Source organism: Mesoplodon mirus (genome assembly GCF_964341445.2).
Source record: "Mesoplodon mirus genome assembly, chromosome: 9".
Lineage (NCBI taxonomy): Eukaryota > Metazoa > Chordata > Mammalia > Artiodactyla > Ziphiidae > Mesoplodon > Mesoplodon mirus.
Window position 1 is genome coordinate 113126646 of NC_138985.1, and position 18208 is coordinate 113144853.

The window sequence follows — 18208 nt, forward strand, 5'->3', positions numbered from 1 at the left end:
AATGAAGGACAAATCTATTTAGAAGTATTTCTACCTATATTCTTGAATATACTTTAACTCTTTTTTGATTACATGGGGAAAAATCCTAGTGAATATTAATTATTCTTGCATTTGAAACAGTGGGTCCTCTGGACCTGTTACTATTTCCCCAGAATGCCCTAGCCCCTGTACTTTTTGAACTTCTGTTTTTCTGTCTTCCCCTTAATGTCACTTCTAGCTCTGTGTAGCCCTCATCCAAATTAAGATTTGCTGTTTCAGGTCTGTCCTAGACTTTGAAATTAGGGGACTGAGTTGACCAGGATTGCTTCTAAAATGACAAGCAAGCCCCAATGAGGGGGCTTGGCTCTGTGTCTTGTAGGTCAAGTACATGGGCTCTGGGGGCATCAGCCAACCCTTCAGCTACATTTTGGTCTTATAATTCCTAACTTCTAAGGTTTATTTGTTAACAGCTGAATTCTAGATAGAGTAAATCCTATTCTTTTGCAAAGGATCTGTGAGTGATGATATCTATGATTTTTTTTAAGAAAATTATTACAATTTTAAACAAATGGTAAACTTTTAACTTTTAATAAACTTTCCTCTTTGGATGGTTTTTTTTTTTTTTTTTTTTTTTGCGGTATGCGGGCCTCTCACTGTTGTGGCCTCTCCCATTGCGGAGCGCAGGCTCAGCGGCCATGGCTCACGAGCCCAGCTGCTCCGCGGCATGTGGGATCTTCCCGGACCAGGGCACGAACCCATGTCCCCTGCATTGGCAGGTGGACTCTCAACCACTGTGCCACCAGGGAAGCCCCTGGATGCTTTTTTAAAGAAAATTATTGGACTTTTACAAAGATTCTTCTGATAGACTTTCAGAATGGTTTGGGACTGGTATATTAAAGGCATTCCTTATATACCATTAATATTCCAATACTGCAATTGGCAGCATTTTGATTCTGAGGAGAGTGCATGAGTTCAAGGTCAGAGAGATTGACTTGTGCTGTTCATTATAAGCAATTATTCTGTGACAAATGAGTTTGAGATCAGGCTGAAAATTCTGTACGAAAAATCAATAGTTCTAATCAGGCCCTTTCAGGTCATTTACACCCCACCTTTTGTTGGTTCGTCAGAGGAGAGCCAGATAAAACCTGTGTGACAGCGAGGCCTCCGTACTGTTGCAGTTTCCATTTCAAACGTATTTTGATATCTTAAATGAATAGTTTAATTGGTTTCAAAGTTGTAAATGAGTGGAAATTTACATTATTTCATTTTTAATATTCTGATAAGATTTTCCAAATTAGCTTTAGCTGTGTAATTTTTTTTTCCCTCCCCAGGGGAAGGAGTTATACTTAAAGTCTATAAGCAGATTTTGAATGGCTTCTTTCAATCCTGAATTAAAGGGTTTTTAGAAAGTGCCTTTTCTTAAGTTTGCTGAAACAGACCGGAACCGTCACCTAGCCTTGTACTCAAAACCATGTGTGTTTTCTGCTTCAGTTCCCTGATGAAGATGAAGAAACGAGGTTATACCGCTTAAAGATAGAAGAACAGAAGCGCCTCCGAGAAGAAATCCTGAAGCAGAAGGAGCTGCGGCGGCAGCAGCAGGCCGGCGCGAGGAAGAAGGAGCTGCTCGAGAGGCTGGCGCAGCAGCAGCAGCAGCTCTGCCCCCCACCAGCCCTGGCCGGGCAGGAAGAGCAGCTGTCGGCACCGTCGCCCACCAATGGTAACCCACTGTTACCCTTCCCGGGGGCACAGGTCAGACCGCATGTGAAAAACAGACTTCTCGTGAAAAACCAAGATGCCACTGTTTCAAATGTTCCACCCAAAACATCCAATTTTGTGCCATCTGGTGCTAACACGCAGTATCAAGGACAGCAGATGAAACCACTGAAACATTTGAGACAGGCCAGAATCATACCTCAGTGTCCAGCTCAGCACAAAGTCCTGCAGGTAAAGCCTGCAGACGGGGAGGGACCGCCACCCCCCTTGCAGACTGCTCGAGCCGCGTCCCTCCAGGGCCGGCCCCCGGAGGCCAAGCCTGGCACGAAAAGGACTGTCATGCACCGGGCCAACAACGGTGGCGGAGACGGGCCGCACGTCAGCTCCAAGGTCAGGGTGATTAAGTTGTCAGGAGGGGTAAGTTGACGAGGTCACCAGTGCCTCTTGGAATCTATGTTTCACTTAGTATGTCCTAACTCCCAGAGAGGATTTTTGAAGGAAGGGAAGTAAAGTTGCCTGTCTTAGAATCACGTGGACCAGCCTCTCCCCACTTGAAGCTGGTGCAAGGATTGTCGTTTAAATCCTGCTTCCAATTGGGACCCATGTTCCAGTTGTCTCTTGAGTCTTACTGAAAAACCAGTGTGACAGTTCCTAAGTTAGACGTTTCTCAGTTTTAGCTTCTTTTTATAGATAATTTATGCTAGAATCATCAAGTTTGTTTTAAAAATAAAATTTCCTTTACCACAGAACACATAATTTGTTGTGTGTAGCTTTAGATTCAGGGAGCATCTATGGCAGCGGGGGGCGGTGGGGGGCAGTGTGTGTGTTGCTTTTAAGCAGCGTTGTTTCAAAGACTGTTTCCCGTCTTCCAGTTAAAGCTAATTGCCCACCACCCCACCCCCATTTGAGGGAAAAAGGGATTGACAGTATTCTAAAGTGAAATCATGTGTAATCCTGCCATGTGCTTTCAGAAGTGGGGCACCCCTCATTTCTTTCTTCACCTCAGAACAGTGCCCATTTTAGAGCATTTTCAGTAAAGCACAGTAATTGCAGTTTGGATAAGTTCAGTACTTAAACTAAACAGTTGCTGCAGATAGATTCCCATTGCAGGAGATTCTCCCCTCAGCGTCTGTAGAATACTTGCTTCCTTAATTCTGCCGTATGGTCTTTATTTATTACAGAAGGTAGCACTCATCTCTTGCTTTAATTATAATGAATTCTGCAACAGACTTTCTTTGGTCCGAGTAACTGTCGTACTCTCTGTCGCAGCTCCCTATCGTGTGCGATTTGTGTTACAAGCTGGGGAAGAAAGGGGGAGAGCTGTAAGACACAGGCTCTTAGAGCAAACCAGCTACAGATGATTACTTTTAAAACCACAAAATATTTACAGTAAAAAAAGAAAAGGACTTCTAATTCTCAGTTCACCCAGGGACAGCAGTACCACTAGGAATGGGCAGGAGTTGTTTGCTGTACTGGATTAAGGGCAGCTCCTCGTTAGCTGCTTAATTAGTTGAGTTTTAGTTGCTTTTGTTTCTAGGTTTGTAGACTAAGGTGTGAAGCTTTTCACATGCCATAAGAAAATTTGTGATAGAGCTAATCTGTTGTTTCTCACCTCCGTTCATTGTGATTCAAAATGTTGATAAGTACATGGCCTGTATTATATCAGATTGTTTAAATACTGTATGAATTTATTATCTTTAGGTGAAGACCCAAGTGTTCATCCGTTTCCGGTGTCTGTGTGGCCTTTTGCTTTTGACCGTGTTTTAATCATACTTTGTCAGTGTCTCATTTTTTTACTTGAGTTAGAAACTTCTGAGGATGGGCCATGGGGCGATGGTTTGGGAATAGGCCTTTTCCCTGGGCAGCCACAGTGGTGCGGTGCGGGCCTGGGCACTCGGCTCCAGCAGACTAGGAGGTGCGGGGCACGGCTCTGCTGTCCACAGGCAGCCTTCAACTAACGAATTTATCTACTTCCGCAGAATTTATCTGCCTCAATTTTTGCTACTCTTTTTTCTCCAGTGGAAAAAAATATAGTTTTTATATCAGACCATATTCCAAAATCATGCTATATAATTTTACAATACACAGGAAAACAACAGGAATTTTACATGAAAATAGCTGTCTGCCAAACTTCGAAATGGTTTTTTTAGCTCCCTTTTTAGTTCTTAAGTATTAAGTTAATTAACCAACATGTTCTGTATATTAGGATTTATTCCAATAATTCCTCCAATAGCATGTCGACAACTTTCACCTTATCAGAGGATAAATGTCTCTTGTTTGTTTGTATCTCTCTGAACCAGAACAAACAGTGTTTCCCTAATGGCCTGGGTTTTTTTGTGTGTTTTTTTGGTGGGTAGGAACTATTTGTAACGTACGCATTGTGCAAAAAGGAGACAGTTCTTGTAGGTGCTAAGAATGCTCTCATTTTTCCTTTTATTTCTGTTCCTGCTGGTCCTTCTCTCCTTTCATGCACCATGGCATTAATGCCCAGGGCTGTGCTGTGTTGTGTGCCTGGAGCTGAACCAGCCACCCTGGTGAGGGTCTGACAGGGGCTTAGCATCTGGGAGGATTGACTTGTATATCGTACCTGTGCAGAATATTATTTATGCATTTCAGGTTTATAGTTACTTGTTTAATAAAAGCATTTCATTGTCAGTTCACATTCTTGTATTTTGCTATGAGCCCAGGACTTCTTCACATTCTGTTAGTGCAGAAATACAATAGATATTCTATTTATAAGGTTTTCTAGAGAAATTTACTTTTCAGAGAGTCAGTTTGATTTCTTTCACTTTTTTTCTAACGTAAACTGGCGTTGAATGTATTAACTAAACCATTCTTTGCATTCAGTGGTCTCCTCGTTCTAGTAGTTGGTCTTCAGACAGGACACAGGACTATCGCAGTACATAGTGCTGTTCTAGAAATTGTGCTCTGGCGGTGATCACAGTAAAAATAGGTTTCAGCAGGATTGTTAGGAAAGCAGAATTTTCTTGGCAGTCTTATTCTGGTGTACAAATTGAAAATATATTATAGCTTAAATTAGGTTTCTTTAGGTGAACTTTTACTTGTGAGGCAATTGTGAATCAATAAGGTCTTCTCTTTTGTCATTTTCCATATTTCATTATCTGTAATTAAATAATTTATCTTTGGATTTTATTAAATTTGGTTTTTTAAAAGGTGAAAGAGCCTGAGTCTTAAGACTATAGGTTTTTCAGTCTGCCCTTTCATTAATTATACTGTCTTCAAAGTGATTTTAATTCATACTAATCATCGAAGGAGAATTTCTAGTCTTTTTATATTGTTCCTCTTTGTTAGAGCTAATGCATTACGGACATGGGAAGCATTTTCAAAAAGAACGTAATGAAAAGTCTTTCTTGGTGTTGGTTCTCACACAGTCTCTGACCAGGGTCTGGTCTGGGTTTGTAGCTCGCAGAGTCGTACCTGACTTTCTTCGGGGGCCGTCTTGGCATCATGCGTTCTTTGTTGGCCGTTCCGAAGCTCCTGTGTGTGGGGCGTGGAGGTTGAGGCCCTCAGTCACCAGGAGAGTGTGATGAGGTGAAAACAACGTGGCTGTGTTTGAGGAAGACCCGTGGCTGGATGCTTGTCTATTATTTATTGTCTTGGGGGCCCTTCTAACACGTAGAAGGTACTTTATAAATGTCCATTTTCTTTTTGGAATGCTCCTAAGGCCCCTTCTAGAAATACGTTCCCTGATTTTATGCCGCATAATAGATAGTAGCTACTGTTTATCAGGTGTTTAGCATGTGTTCACAGCATCCTTTATGAGTTAGATCTGTTATTGCCATTTCATAGGTAAGTAAATTGAGTCTCAGACAAGTAGCCCAGAGCCACTCAGCTACTAACTGGTAGAGTGAGGCTTCTAAATCCTGTGCTTTTTACCGTTATTTATAATAGCTATTTTTGCTACTCCTTTTCCTCCTAGGTTTCTTAGTTCTAGATTAGGGAGAGTAGTCTACTTTTTCCAGTGAGTTTTTTAGGGGGGGTTCTAGGATAAGGGGGTGATCAGGTTTCATTTTGCTTGCCAGCCCCAGTTGGTAGTGACTGGCTGCAGAGTATGTTGAGAAGGGTTTAGAGGTGTGCCACAGAACCCTGCCTGCTGAGTGGCGTCAGCTGTGGAGTCAGGCCTGGGGAGCGGCTGGGTTTCCATCACGCCTGTTCTGGAACCTGTGTGGAGTAGCCTGGTATGGTGAGTTAAAGCAAGGGACGGTGTACCCTGGCTGAGCATAGCTATGGCCAGCTGTGTGCTAGAAATGTGTCTTTGAACATTTCTGTGTAAATCAAAATAGATCAGATTTTCTATTTAAAATTGAAATCATTAAGGGAATTTGAAATTTAAAGAGACCTTTTGTTATGAGGCTAATCAATCTCTTTGTGAATTTTAGTTTTTTCCCATTTATATTGTCTGGATTTGTTGGGTGAGATTTAAAAAGGAACAAATTAATGCTACTTATAAAGAGTGTTAAATGTTGGCAAATATTGCTTCTAAAATTTCGTGTGCCTCCCTGAATATTATTTATATAAGTAATCTACTTAAAGAATTTTATTTGATGGAATGGTTCTCTTTTTATTATTTAAAACATAGGAATAGTCTCCATTTGCTCATTTCTCAGGAAGCTACTTTTAAGTATTTAATTTTCAGAAACCAAAAGAGCAATCTTGTTAAATCATAATTTCTGAAATTCCCTGGTGATCCAGTGGTTAGGACTCCATGCTTTCACTGATGAGGGCCTGGATTCAGTCCCTGGTTGGGGAACAGAGATCCCACAAGCTGTGCTGTGTGCCGTGCCCCCCTGCCCCCAATCATAATTTCTCTCATAATCAATACATAATCCAGAAAAACTCTTCAGGTAATAACAGAGCATATATAAAAATGTTTACTTACTGTAAACTTAGTATAATCATCCTCAGCCATGTTTTGTGATTAAACACCAGAAAAAAGAATTAGGACGAGCAAGTGCCATGCAAAATTTGTTTATTCAGGAATTTAATTAGGCCTGCAGCTCTGTCTTCCAGTTTAGGGGAAATGGGGAATCTTTGAGATGCTTGCGTCGGGTTACCTGGCCCAAATGAACCCGTGTCCTCAGAATGAGGCTAAGCTTCTCCCAGGGTGGCTGTGAGGGTTAACTGTCGTGACATGGGTGAGATGAGTGGCACAGTGCTTGGGCACATGGCAGTGGCTCAGTAGATATTACTACCCTTTCCTTTTAGTTAAAGGAAGAAAAAGTGTGTTCTTACGGTGTTCTTTAAGAAAATGAAAGCAAATTCTGAATTCAGCTGCTTTATTTTAATTGAGGTCATGAAAATTTTAAGAATTTGGCAGCAAATTAAGAAAAGAGCCCTTTGTTCTGCTGGCCACACAGAGAAATGGGAGAAGCACAGAATGCCTCAGCAGGAAAGCCAGCTGTCCAGTCATGATACGCTTGTATTTTACTTTTAAAAGGCTGTCAAAATGCTTCACGTAAAAGGTCCCAATTTGTTTGTGTGAGCTTGCTTTTGGGGGTTGGTGTGCATTTGTAGATTTCTTCTCTTCCTCAAAAGTTATTTTCAGATTTTCTCTAGCGCGATGGTGTGTGCATACCTGATCTTTTTTTTGTGGAGTGGGGGACGTTTAATTTTGATATACGTAATCTCAATTTAAGAGAAGTTTCAAAAATAGTATAAGGAGTTTCTTACACTGTGTATCAGATTTACTAGAAACAGAAGTGCTGGTCTTGGAGTCATCTGTCAGTCTTAGGGGACTGTAGTCTGAGAAGGAGTTGCAGGTGGGGATACAAGTGGTCACCCTCGTGGCCTCCCGTTCTCCGGACGTGCCCTGTTGTTCCGTGGTCTGGCCGCCTCGCTCTTGCAGTTCTGTCTCCCCGCTCCGTCCACACTCACGCTGCGCCCTTTCTCGGCACCGCACCTGCACGCCCCCGCCACGCCCTGCCCTTCTCTGCCCACTGCTGGAGCTGTCTCCTGGTCACTGCTCCCGACTGAGGCTGGGTTTCCGCTTCAGTTCATTTTTTGTCTCAAGTACGTTATAAATATTTAAGAAACGTGTTGAAATAATAGAGAAAAGAAGTAGCTTCTCCCTTTAAAAATACAGGTATTGTTTACAGTTTCTTTATGGAAATATCCAAGGAGGAGCTAACACAGTGCCGTGTTGTCGCCGTTCCCCGCCCCACGGTACTTCTGATTACAAAAGTAATAGCTGTATGTTGTAGACATTTAGACGACACTAGTGAGCGGAGTATGATAATACCACGAGTAGCATTAATCCTTGTTAATTCAGTTTACAAGATGCGATTGTATCGTACGTCGGCTGCCGTTTGATGAGTCTGTGGCGATGACTCGTCCTTGGGGAGACCCACGCCCCAGGCCAAGGCAGAACAAGGCTCACGTTGTGGCTGTCCTTCTGGGACTCGCCAAGCTGCCTGGCCACGGCTGGAGGATTCAGCTGTCCTGACTCACTGGTTTCTGGTGGAAACTGACTTGATGCCATGGTTTCGGGCAGTACCCAAGAGCTGATGCCGTGCTAGAGGACCAGTTAGGGAAAGCAAGTCAGGTGAAAGTGAGTTGGAAATGGGTAGTCAAGGACAGAACTGCAGTGGGCTTGTGATCGAGAAACACCTCTGGGAAGCTGAGTGTCCGAGAAGCTGCTTTGACACAGGTAGGGGAGCCAGGAGAGGCCCTGCCCAGATGGACGGGGAGTGGGGGCGGGCGTGGAGGCACCACCGTCTAAGGAGGCGAGGTGAGAGCCCAGACTCCCACCTTGCTGACCCCTGGTTCCCTCTCGTCCTGCCATCCCTCTCCTCTCTGGTGGGGAGAGTGGCCAAGTGGCTGGTTGTAGTTGGGCCTCATTTGTTGCCTGATCGTTTCCCTGTTAGAAGAGCTGATGAGCAGTCAGATGGCCGAAAGGCAAATACGAGAGGAAGGAAAATGGGGCACGGATCTTGATTAATCGCTTGTTTGACAAGATGTATATTTTAGAATCTTCTTTCGGAGGAGAGGCTACTGTGCATAAGTAATTGTTTTTAAGAGCTTTGAAACACTTTGGTGGGAAGAACTGATAACTTCTCGAGGTATGACGTTTTAAGCATTCTTAAACATGTGACCTCTAAATTTGGGCAAAATAGACTACTGTTCATTAGAGGACAGGAATCAGTTTTAATGAATTAGAATGTCTGCACATGAATTTATAGGTGTTTTTAGGCATATGGTGTTTCTTTCAGAGCGAAATAAGTGGTTAAATCAGAAATAATTCTCTTGGAATTAGGAATCAGGATTTGCTAACCCACCTTCTCCAGCAGAAAAGGAATCTGTTTTCTCCAGCGTCTTGGGTAACTTCCCTCTCCTCACTTCGAACGGCTACCAAGAATAGGAGCCTCGTCATCTGCGCCGGGAAGTCGCCCAGCGCTCTAAAGTAGGTCCTTCCCAGCTGCCCATCGGGGCAGGTTGGAAGCGTCTGCTTTCCAGAGTCTGGAGCTTCCTCCCTACGGGGGAGCTCTTGCTGGAGAAGCCGGAGTTCGTGGGCCCCTCCCGCTGCTGGCTGAACCGCAGTGTCACTTCTAGCAGTCCTTCCCTTTTTTTAGATTGGTAGGTCTGTGCTGTAGAAATCGGAGAATCCTGGGGCATCAGATCCCCTCACAGGCTCAGGGCTTTGGTATATTTCTCCAAAGGCCAATTAATTTTGCTTTTAAAAGATTCCCCAAACCTAACTAGTTTCAGAAAGGTAGAATGTTGAGAGAGAGAGAGAGAGCACTTGAATAACTGTGCGTGTTATCACCATAAGGCGAAATCCTGGTGCACCTACCGGTTGAATCCTTTTTTTCTCCCGGAAGCCCAAGCAAGCACTTGTGAGATCCCTTTAACCTTATGGATTTTGTTTCAGTTCAACCCGTGTAGACCTGTTACTGGAATTTTATAGGAAGCATTTTAGATTTAAGTTACTGCTTTTACGTGTTTTGCATGCTTGCCGTATGAAAGGATAATTTATTGCATAGAATAGATGGACACTGCACATGTGAAGTGTCCTCACCTCATATCATATTGCAGCAGTTTAATTAGGGAATTGACACAGGAGCCTGGATAAGAATGTTATTAGCCTGTTTGTTTTCTTTTATCTTTTCTCCTTTAAGTAGTAGTCTCAAAGACAAACTAGAGCATGAAATGTATTTGTGTTTAGAAACTTCGTAGAGCATGCATATCATTTATTGTCCAGATTCTGGGTGAGCTTTCTAAAGATCACAGGGCCAGGCCCAGCATTGTTGTAGTTAATAGAAACCTGCTCTGTGAGGTCTGTGGGCTGGCAGATGAGCAGCATTGCCATGACAGTGAAGTAGGCCTTATCGGAAGGAGAATTCATAAGAGGCTGCCCTGGGACCCTAACCACTGTCCTTCTCTGTGTCCCGACAATGTTATCTGCCCTCTCAGTACGGAGTATCAAATGTCTGTCATGAGTACAGAAATTAATTTAATGTCACCTGAAGACATGCAATTAATCTTTTAGAGGTTTTCATAATACCTTTACAGAAAGAGTTGCCAGTTTGGCGGATTTGGATTTTGGGGTTTAGAAGAAGATAAGGAAAATTAATTTTTCATCAGGGTTAATACAAGCTAGCAGGGCCACAAAGGCTGAGAAAAATGGTTGGGGAATTTGTCAAGTGTTGTCACTCTAGAATAATGCTGCTTAACGTCTGATAGGTGTAATCAAGAGTTGAGATTTCTATAGAGAGGGATTAATCAATTTGCTCACTAGTGAATGCGAGCCAGCGATACCACTTCTTCATGATGTTTAAGAATGAAAATAAGATTTGATCTGTCAAATTGCAGGCTACCTTGACAATATCAATGGGCATTTTATCTATACGTTTAAACAATTTGTTATAAATAAATTTGTCATGCTAATGTTGGTGGCTACAAACCTCATTTTTTGTAACGATTAAGCTGATAAAAAGTGTTCCCTACGCTTACTTAATTCAGGAAGTGCCTTTTATATTTAAGAAAAACTGCTCTCAAAAGACATTTTTATAGTATTCATTAAAAGATATTTATTTGTGGAAAAAAAACCAAGAAAATATTTCCAGGTTGGTCTAAGACAGGCCAAACTTCTTTTCTCTTCATCTGTTTTGGAGGAAGTAAAAGGTATTTAATATCATGTCTAAACACACTGCTGTGTAAGGAATTTAAAAGGGAACTGTGCCACCCTAGAGAAATGCACTTTCAAAGTGGATTTCCTTTCTTTGAATGGAACGTAATCTGCCATCCACAGATGACTAGTTATTTCCTTACATTAAGATGATAATGTAACTTAATAAGTTTTTAATGAAACTTTCAGGTTTCTGAAAGTCCTAATTTGAATCAACAGTATTTTTAAATTTACATAACTAATAATTTTGGGATCTCCTTCAGTGCTATTAACTATATGCACAAGTTGTAGAAGACTTCTAAATAAATAGGTGGGTTCAGTTTGGCTTGGTTCTCTTTCACCTTTTTTCTGTGTCTGTGAGAATGTGAGAGTAGGTGTAAAAAATATGTTTCTGGCCACAGCCTAGAAGTTAGTAGGTTGAATGTTACCTGGTGTTAACCGGAATAACTCTGGGATTTAAAATTTATCCTAAGAATTAGCTTTTCGTTGTGCTAATTTGAAAGAAAATAATTGTTCTCTCAATTGAAAAAAAAAATCTGCTTTTCCTGCAAAATGAAATAACTTATTACTTATATTTAAGCCTTGAATCTTCAGCATGGTTTCCAGAAAAACGTCAGAGCAGAGCATTATAGTAAACCTTCATTTCCTTAAAATGATTTAATTGAATGATGGTTAGTCCCTTTGTTTCCAACCCTGCTAAAAATAGTTATGTTAGTATAAGCTCCTTGCCTACGAGGTAGTATAAGCTCCTTGCCTACGAGGTTGTGTGGAGTCCATGCTTTGGAGCCACTGAGACAGGAAGTCCTAAAAGCACTTGCTGTGTGACCAAGGATCTCGGGTTTTTCATTTGGAAAGTGAGAATAATAATATTTACCTAGAGGGAGGATTGAAGGAAAACAGTCCCTGTACAGACCCTAGTGTACAGACCCTAGTGTACGACTTGTCAAATTGAAGACATTCAGCAAACAGCTCCATCCATCTTCCCGTGAGTGGAGCATGTTGGATGATGCCATTCAGCATGGTGATGGAGAGCCTAGGGTGCCTTGGAGATTTCTGTTACAAAGTTTATTACATCATTTGTAGCTGTAGGAGGTGTAAAACATTGTGCTGAATATAAGTAGCTCCAGACCTTACCCAGATCTTCCCGTCACTTGTCAGTAAGCTGATGATAGCTGTTTTTCCCAAAAGTTGGGCCTTTGTTATAATCCCTGCTTGAAACATCCCTCTTTCTTGTTCATCGCTGACTCACCAAGTGCTTGTCGTCTGCCTGCTCGGGGCTCGGTCCTCTTCTGTGTCCTGAGGATGCCGTGGTGACCAGTGCTCCCTGTGGGGCTCCCATTCTCGTGAGCATGACAGGACTGTGAGTGGTGATTAATGCTGTGAAGAAAAATAAAGCAGTTACGTGGCCTGGGAAACCTTAGGATTAGAGATGCTGGGGGCCCCCTCGAGTGAGCAGGTCAGGGTGGTGGCTGCTGAGGCTCCCCGGGCAGGGAGGAGTAGGGGTGCTCACCGTGCTCGTGAGTTTGTGAGATGCAGACGGAGCGAGGAGACCGCCAGGCGGTGAGGTCCAGACCCGCAGGCACTCTGATCACAGACGTCATTTACTGTCTTCTCAGGCCATCTCTTGGAAAGTCCTAAATGGAGAGGCTCTTTGTGATACCTGTACCTTTATTTCTGAACTGCAGATGGGAATCAAGTTTACTTTAAAACGTAAACTTGTTTTGAAAGGAAAATAAAAGTTTAGAACTTTGTTCTTCAAGGTGTTCCTCTGACCTAATATTGTCAGACATAAATTATCACCAGTCTCTTAACTCAAAATAGCAGTAAAGAGAATTTTTGTTTGGGGTGTTTATTGACTAAATGTTTCTGTTCTTAATTCCCAGTTTAAAAATCATCAGATCACCACAGCGTTACATATTTATCACCCAAGTACATACACATGGTGTATTGTATACCTTAAAAATAGGCAAATATCCTACTTTTGGTGCAAGCTCTTCTTTTTAAATAGAAGTTTTCTATCTATATCATCTACTTTTTTTTTTTTTTTTTTTTTTGGCCGCTCCTCACGGCTTGTGAGATATTAGTTCCCCAACTGGAGATTGAACCCAGGCCCCCTGGCCGTGGAAGCACAGAATCCTAACCATTGGTGGTGAGGGAATTCCCTTTTTTTTTTTCTCTCTTTTTCTTTCTTTTTCTTTTTTTTTTTTTTTTTTTTTTAAGATCATCTACGTTTTTAGCTCTGGATTGCTAAAGAAAATATCTGCAACGATACCATGTTGTCCATCGTATATATGGACATCATTCCTTTTAGACCACATGTACCAGCTGATTACCGATTTGTACAGCATGACAGTATGTTTTCTGATGCACCCAGTATCAGTGCTGAACTGAAGGCTGGCCTTTTTAGTATCACAGTGGCATTTAGTAAATACATATGTACTAATTGACAGTGGCCCCTAGTGGGACCTAGTATCCTGATACTGTAATCTTTTTTTTAATAGCACATTCAGAACTACGTAGTTTTTAGAAGCCTGATCTACCGTTGATTGTTTTATTCAGTAAATATCTCAGTGCCATCTATATGCATAGGAAATTTTGGCTTGGTGAACAAAAGCAGACTCACCAAAGTCTAAGCCACTGGTTTCTCTAGACCCTTACAAAATGGCATATGCTCTAGGTGTCCATAGACTTTGCCCTCCTCTGATGAGCTTCCAGGGAGTCCGTAAAATGGAAGACTTTCCCCAGAGAGCTAACCATACATAATAGCCAGTTCATTTATCCACATTCGTGAAAAAGGTAGATGGTGGAGGATCAGTCAGTAGACTGTTAGGTAGCTGAGCTGTGTGGAGAATTTAGTGACCCAGTGCCACCTGGATCTATGGCACAGCCTCTGGTGGGCCCTGGGGGCTAGTGTGAAGTGTCAGCCCATGTAAAAAGATGTTTTTAAGAACAGTGAGACTTAACACTTGAATAGTGAATTTATGAATCTTATACTAACATAATTTCAATATGATTTTAGGTAAATTAATAAGTGATGGATTACTGGCTTTTAAAGATAGGAACATGGGGCTTCCCTGGTGGCGCAGTGGTTGAGAGTCCGCCTGCCGATGCAGGGGACACAGGTTCGTGCCCCGGTCCGGGAGGACCCCACATGCCGTGGAGCGGCTGGGCCCATGAGCCGTGGCCACTGAGCCTGCGCGTCTGGAGCCTGTGCTCCACAGCGGGAGAGGCCACAGCAGTGAGAGGCCCGCGTACTGCAAAAAAAAAAAGATAGGAATATGTGGTGTATATCCTTAAAATTTTCAACTTTTTAGTATAGAAAGTTTCAAGCATATACAAAACTAGAGAGTGTTCACATAGCTTTTCAAGATAAGAACTTTGAAAAATTGTGTGCTGAGAAGAGGCCATTCCTGCCTGGCTGGGGTACCTGCTCACACCTTTTGGATAAAAGATGTAATGGAGAAGTGTCAAGAAGCACAAGAAGCAGTCTCACTTTGTGTGGATCCTGGTCCTGCAGTGTGGCCTGCCTTTCCGCAGTGCTTCCATTTTCATTTGGGGAACAGTCTTCCTTCAGGTTGGAATAGCTCCCAGCAGGATCACGTTTCAGGCACTTACAGCCGACATTATAACGTCACAGAGTCACAGACCATTGTGGGGGGACCCACCTGGTTCAGCCGTCCTCAGCCCTGGCTGGACAGCATCACTGGAAGAGCCTTTAAAATAGGCTCATGTCTGGGTTCCAGCGCCAGAGGGTCTAATTGGATGGTTCTGGGTCAAAGTCCAGGAACACTAACACCCAAGAGCTCCCCAGGTGACTAATGTGCAGGTCGAATACCCCTGACTAGTCTCACGCTAAGCATGATGTGAGCTGTCGGTTTTTGGTAGATTTCCTTTATCAGGTTGATTTGTCCCTTCTGTTCCTAGTTCATTGAAAATTCTTATTATGAGTGCTTTTCCTGTATCAGTGCAGGTGGTCATGTGGTCTTTTCCTCTACTGATGTGGTCTGATAGCTGATTTCTGAGTGTTAAACCAACCTTGCATTCCTGGGATAAATCTTACTTGGTAATGGTGTATGCTTCTTTTTCTGTGTTGCTGAATTTAGTTTGCTAGTGTTTTGGTGAGAATTTTTTTCATGTATATGTATGAGGGATATTCTTTTGTGGCTTTTGTTTCTTTTGATGTCTTTGTCTGACTTTTGTGAAAGGGTAATACAAGTCTGAGAGAATGAGTGGGAAAGTTGTCCCTCCGCTTTTGTTTTCTGAACCAGATTGTGTAAGATTGGGAGTCTGTCTTTCTTAAATAGTTGATAGAATTCACCAGAGGATCCATTTGGGCCTGGGGTTTTCATTTCTTAGCCTGGTCTCCTAGGGAGGCAGCCCTGTCGCTGCCTAGCTCAGTGGTCAGCCAGCGTTGAGGAATCGAGGGTGCTCGGCGCCTCGCCCTTCCCTTGGCCGGCGAGCTGTGTGTGCGTTGCCCCCTCGGACCCCTCCTCAGCTCTTCTTCCTGCTGTCCCCCCGTGGTTCCCTGTCAGCCATGTGGGGAGGACTTGTCTGGGCCTCCAGTAACTCTTTCATTTCTAGAATTTCCTCATTCAGTTTCTCAGATTCCTGGCTGGTCTGCTCTTGTTCCAAATAGGACTGAGGCTGGAGGCCAGCCTACGTGTGGGAACTTGTGACTCAGAGGAGGAGGGGCGACCAGGGTGCTGCTCAGCCTGTGGGCGCTCTGGGGAGCCCAAGTGTTCAGGGTTGTATCTGCAGGGAGGAAGGCACTGGGGCACGCCCAGGATTTACACCAGTGCCAGGGGGACAGCGGGGCAAGTCAGGATGATGACCCACTTTCATTAGGTTTGAACGGGAGTTAAAAGTTTAAAACCACTGCCTATACAAACTGTCAGATTTTAACAAGAATGCTCCTGAAAATGGAAAAGGCATGTCGAGTATGAAGTATTTTTAAAGTCAAGCACTATTTCTCTGAACTCAACAGCACTTACTTTAGTAATTACAGACCTCTTGAGTGGATACAGTAATTAAAGATCTTAGTTTTAAATTTGAAACATTCGACTAAAACCCAAACGCCCGTCAAATAAGAAATTTCCTTAGTGGCCCTAGTGCAATGGCAGGCTTGATGGTTTTGCTTCTCAGTTGAACGCTGATCGAGGTGGAGCCCGATGCTGGGGAGGGGTGCCTGCCCGTGCGGAGACTGACCAGCGCGCTGCCTTGGTTTCGGCAGGGAGGAGAGAGCGATGGCTGTCTTCACCTGGAGGGCCGGCCTCCGCGGCTCCCTCCGCCCCCAGCAGCGAGACAGCAGCCTGCCCGCACGGTGACGCTGGCCAAGGGGGCGCCTCAGCAGCCCCTGCACCCTCCGGCGGGGGCCCACGCGCACTCGGCCGGCCCTCCCGGCACCAAGAGCATCCAAGGGATTCACCCGGCCAAGAAGGTACTGCCCGTTACCGCCCCCGCCCCAGGGGCCTGGCGCCGGAGCCCCGTGACCCACTGATGGGGGCGCCTGGCGCAGCGGGAGCGCCGACTGTGGGTGAACGAACCGTAGTTTCCTTCGCCCTGGCCTCGAAAGCTAACGTGTTCACAAAAGCGCTGTCCTCTTGGGACTGTTTTAGTGGTACGATGCGGGGAAATCACCCTAAACCCAGGCTGCGGGTATTTCGGGCAGCTCTGAGCTGTGCTCTGGGGACAGCCCTGCACAGAGCCCAGCCCAGCGCTCCTTCCTCCCCTGCCAGCTGCTCCTCCAGAGACTCTTGCTCCTCGTCACCCCAGTTCGCAGATGGGAAGCCTTTGGGGGTGAAGTTCCTTGCCCGAGAAAGTGCCTCTCCCCCCGGCTCTTCCCTCCTCCCTCCCTCGCTCTGGGGGTCGAGGGGGTGTTTTCCTTCTCCGAACTCAGTGTGGGCATCCAGTACCCCTTGTGAATTTAACCTTCCCGAGGAGAGGAGCGTCCCCCTTGTCCCATCATGTCCTGGTGGGGACCCACCCCAGCTTCTGGTGAGGGTGTCTTTGTAGCTTTCCCAAGGCCCCCCTCTCTGCCTGACAGCAAGGTCCCCTCTTGGCGCAGAAGCCAGATGCCCCTTGCCTGATGACCTTAGGGTGGAAGAGGGGCAGCAATGCCTGCTCTGAGTTCCTTCTAGAAGGCTCTGAACTCTGCCAGTTCATCCTCTCTGCTTGCCTTGCAGTTGATATTAAGGACTAGTGTTAGCCTGAAGACCATTCTAGCTCTTTGAAGTAATTCAGTTACTCCGGATTTATTTTCTCATAAATACCTTATGATACAGGGACAAACAGAGTTGTGACATTTTTGCTTCAGGTGGCACGGGCACAGGCACAGACACATTAAGTCGTATCTTCAGATATACTCTTTAAAAATTGCTCCAGTCTAAATTTTCTTCGGTCAGGTGTTGTCCCTGGGTATGCGATGAGGAAGACTGTAGAACACCGCCCCCCCCAATACAGCTGTTGTACACATAGATAAAGCACTCGTGTTTCTTCAACTTCAGCCTCAGGTTACTCTCCTATAAAAGTGAGGACAGTAATCTTTCTTGTCTTATTTGGGCTCTTGTGAGGGTTTTATAGGAAGATATACGGCGCCTGGAATGTAAGCCAGCACTTGGTAGAGGATGTTGTTATTAGTTACAGAACACAACAATAGTTATTTAGTGCTGGTTTCCAGGCAGTGAAACTTGCACTTTTTGATGGTGTTTTCCTGTGTGACTTCTCTTGAAATACCCTTTTGCACTCCAAGAACTCACTTCACAGGAGTAGTTGTGTCACCTTCTGTGGAATGTTCAGAAGTGTTGCGTTTTTTTCTCAGTTTCCCTTTGTGTGGTACCCATTCATGTACGAAGGTTCCATTCCGATTTCTGTCTGCCTTCCTCTCTGCCCTTTTCTGAGACGGGACGGGAGGTCATTTTTGGCTCTTTCTACGCCGACTCTCGGGCAGAGTTGGGCAGGATGTCTGGAAAACCCAGTGAGCCCAGTCACATCCGTGTCTGCGTTTCACTGTTCTCCTGATCTGGGGGGTGCTGGTGCTTTATCTAATTTCCGGATTAGAAAAGACCGGAAAGCTCAGCTGTTTCTTCTTGTTTAAAAGATCCCAGAACAGTGGTTTTGAGCCCTGGACGGCTTTAAAAAATGCTAAGGTCTGGGCCCCACCTTAGGCCAGTGATGTTGTAATTTTGGTGGGGGACAGGGACACTCAGTCGTTGTAGTTTGGGTTTTTGGTTTTGTTTTGAAAGCCCTGCAGAGGAGTGTAACGTGCAGTGGTGCAGCCGGTGGGAGACTCCTGCTGCAGAATCTGCCCTCCGGGGTACGTAGGGTTGTGGCTCGCAGTGACAGGGAGGCAGCTGTGGGGAGCACCATGCACAG

At 44.3% G+C, this 18208-nt stretch overlaps 1 protein-coding gene across 3 annotated transcripts in view; it reads left to right on the forward strand.

Annotated features, from left to right (window-relative positions):
• RBM33 (RNA binding motif protein 33) overlaps positions 1-18208 on the forward strand; it is a 114935-nt gene that overhangs the window by 83153 nt on the left and 13574 nt on the right. For 2 of the 3 annotated variants that reach the window (XM_082632962.1, XM_082632963.1), the window contains 2 exons: positions 1471-2109; positions 16068-16274. In XM_082632962.1, the coding sequence (XP_082489088.1) occupies positions 1471-2109; positions 16068-16274 (846 nt within the window). The remainder of the gene's footprint in view (positions 1-1470; positions 2110-16067; positions 16275-18208) is intronic. The other variant, XM_082632964.1, reaches the window with a different exon arrangement.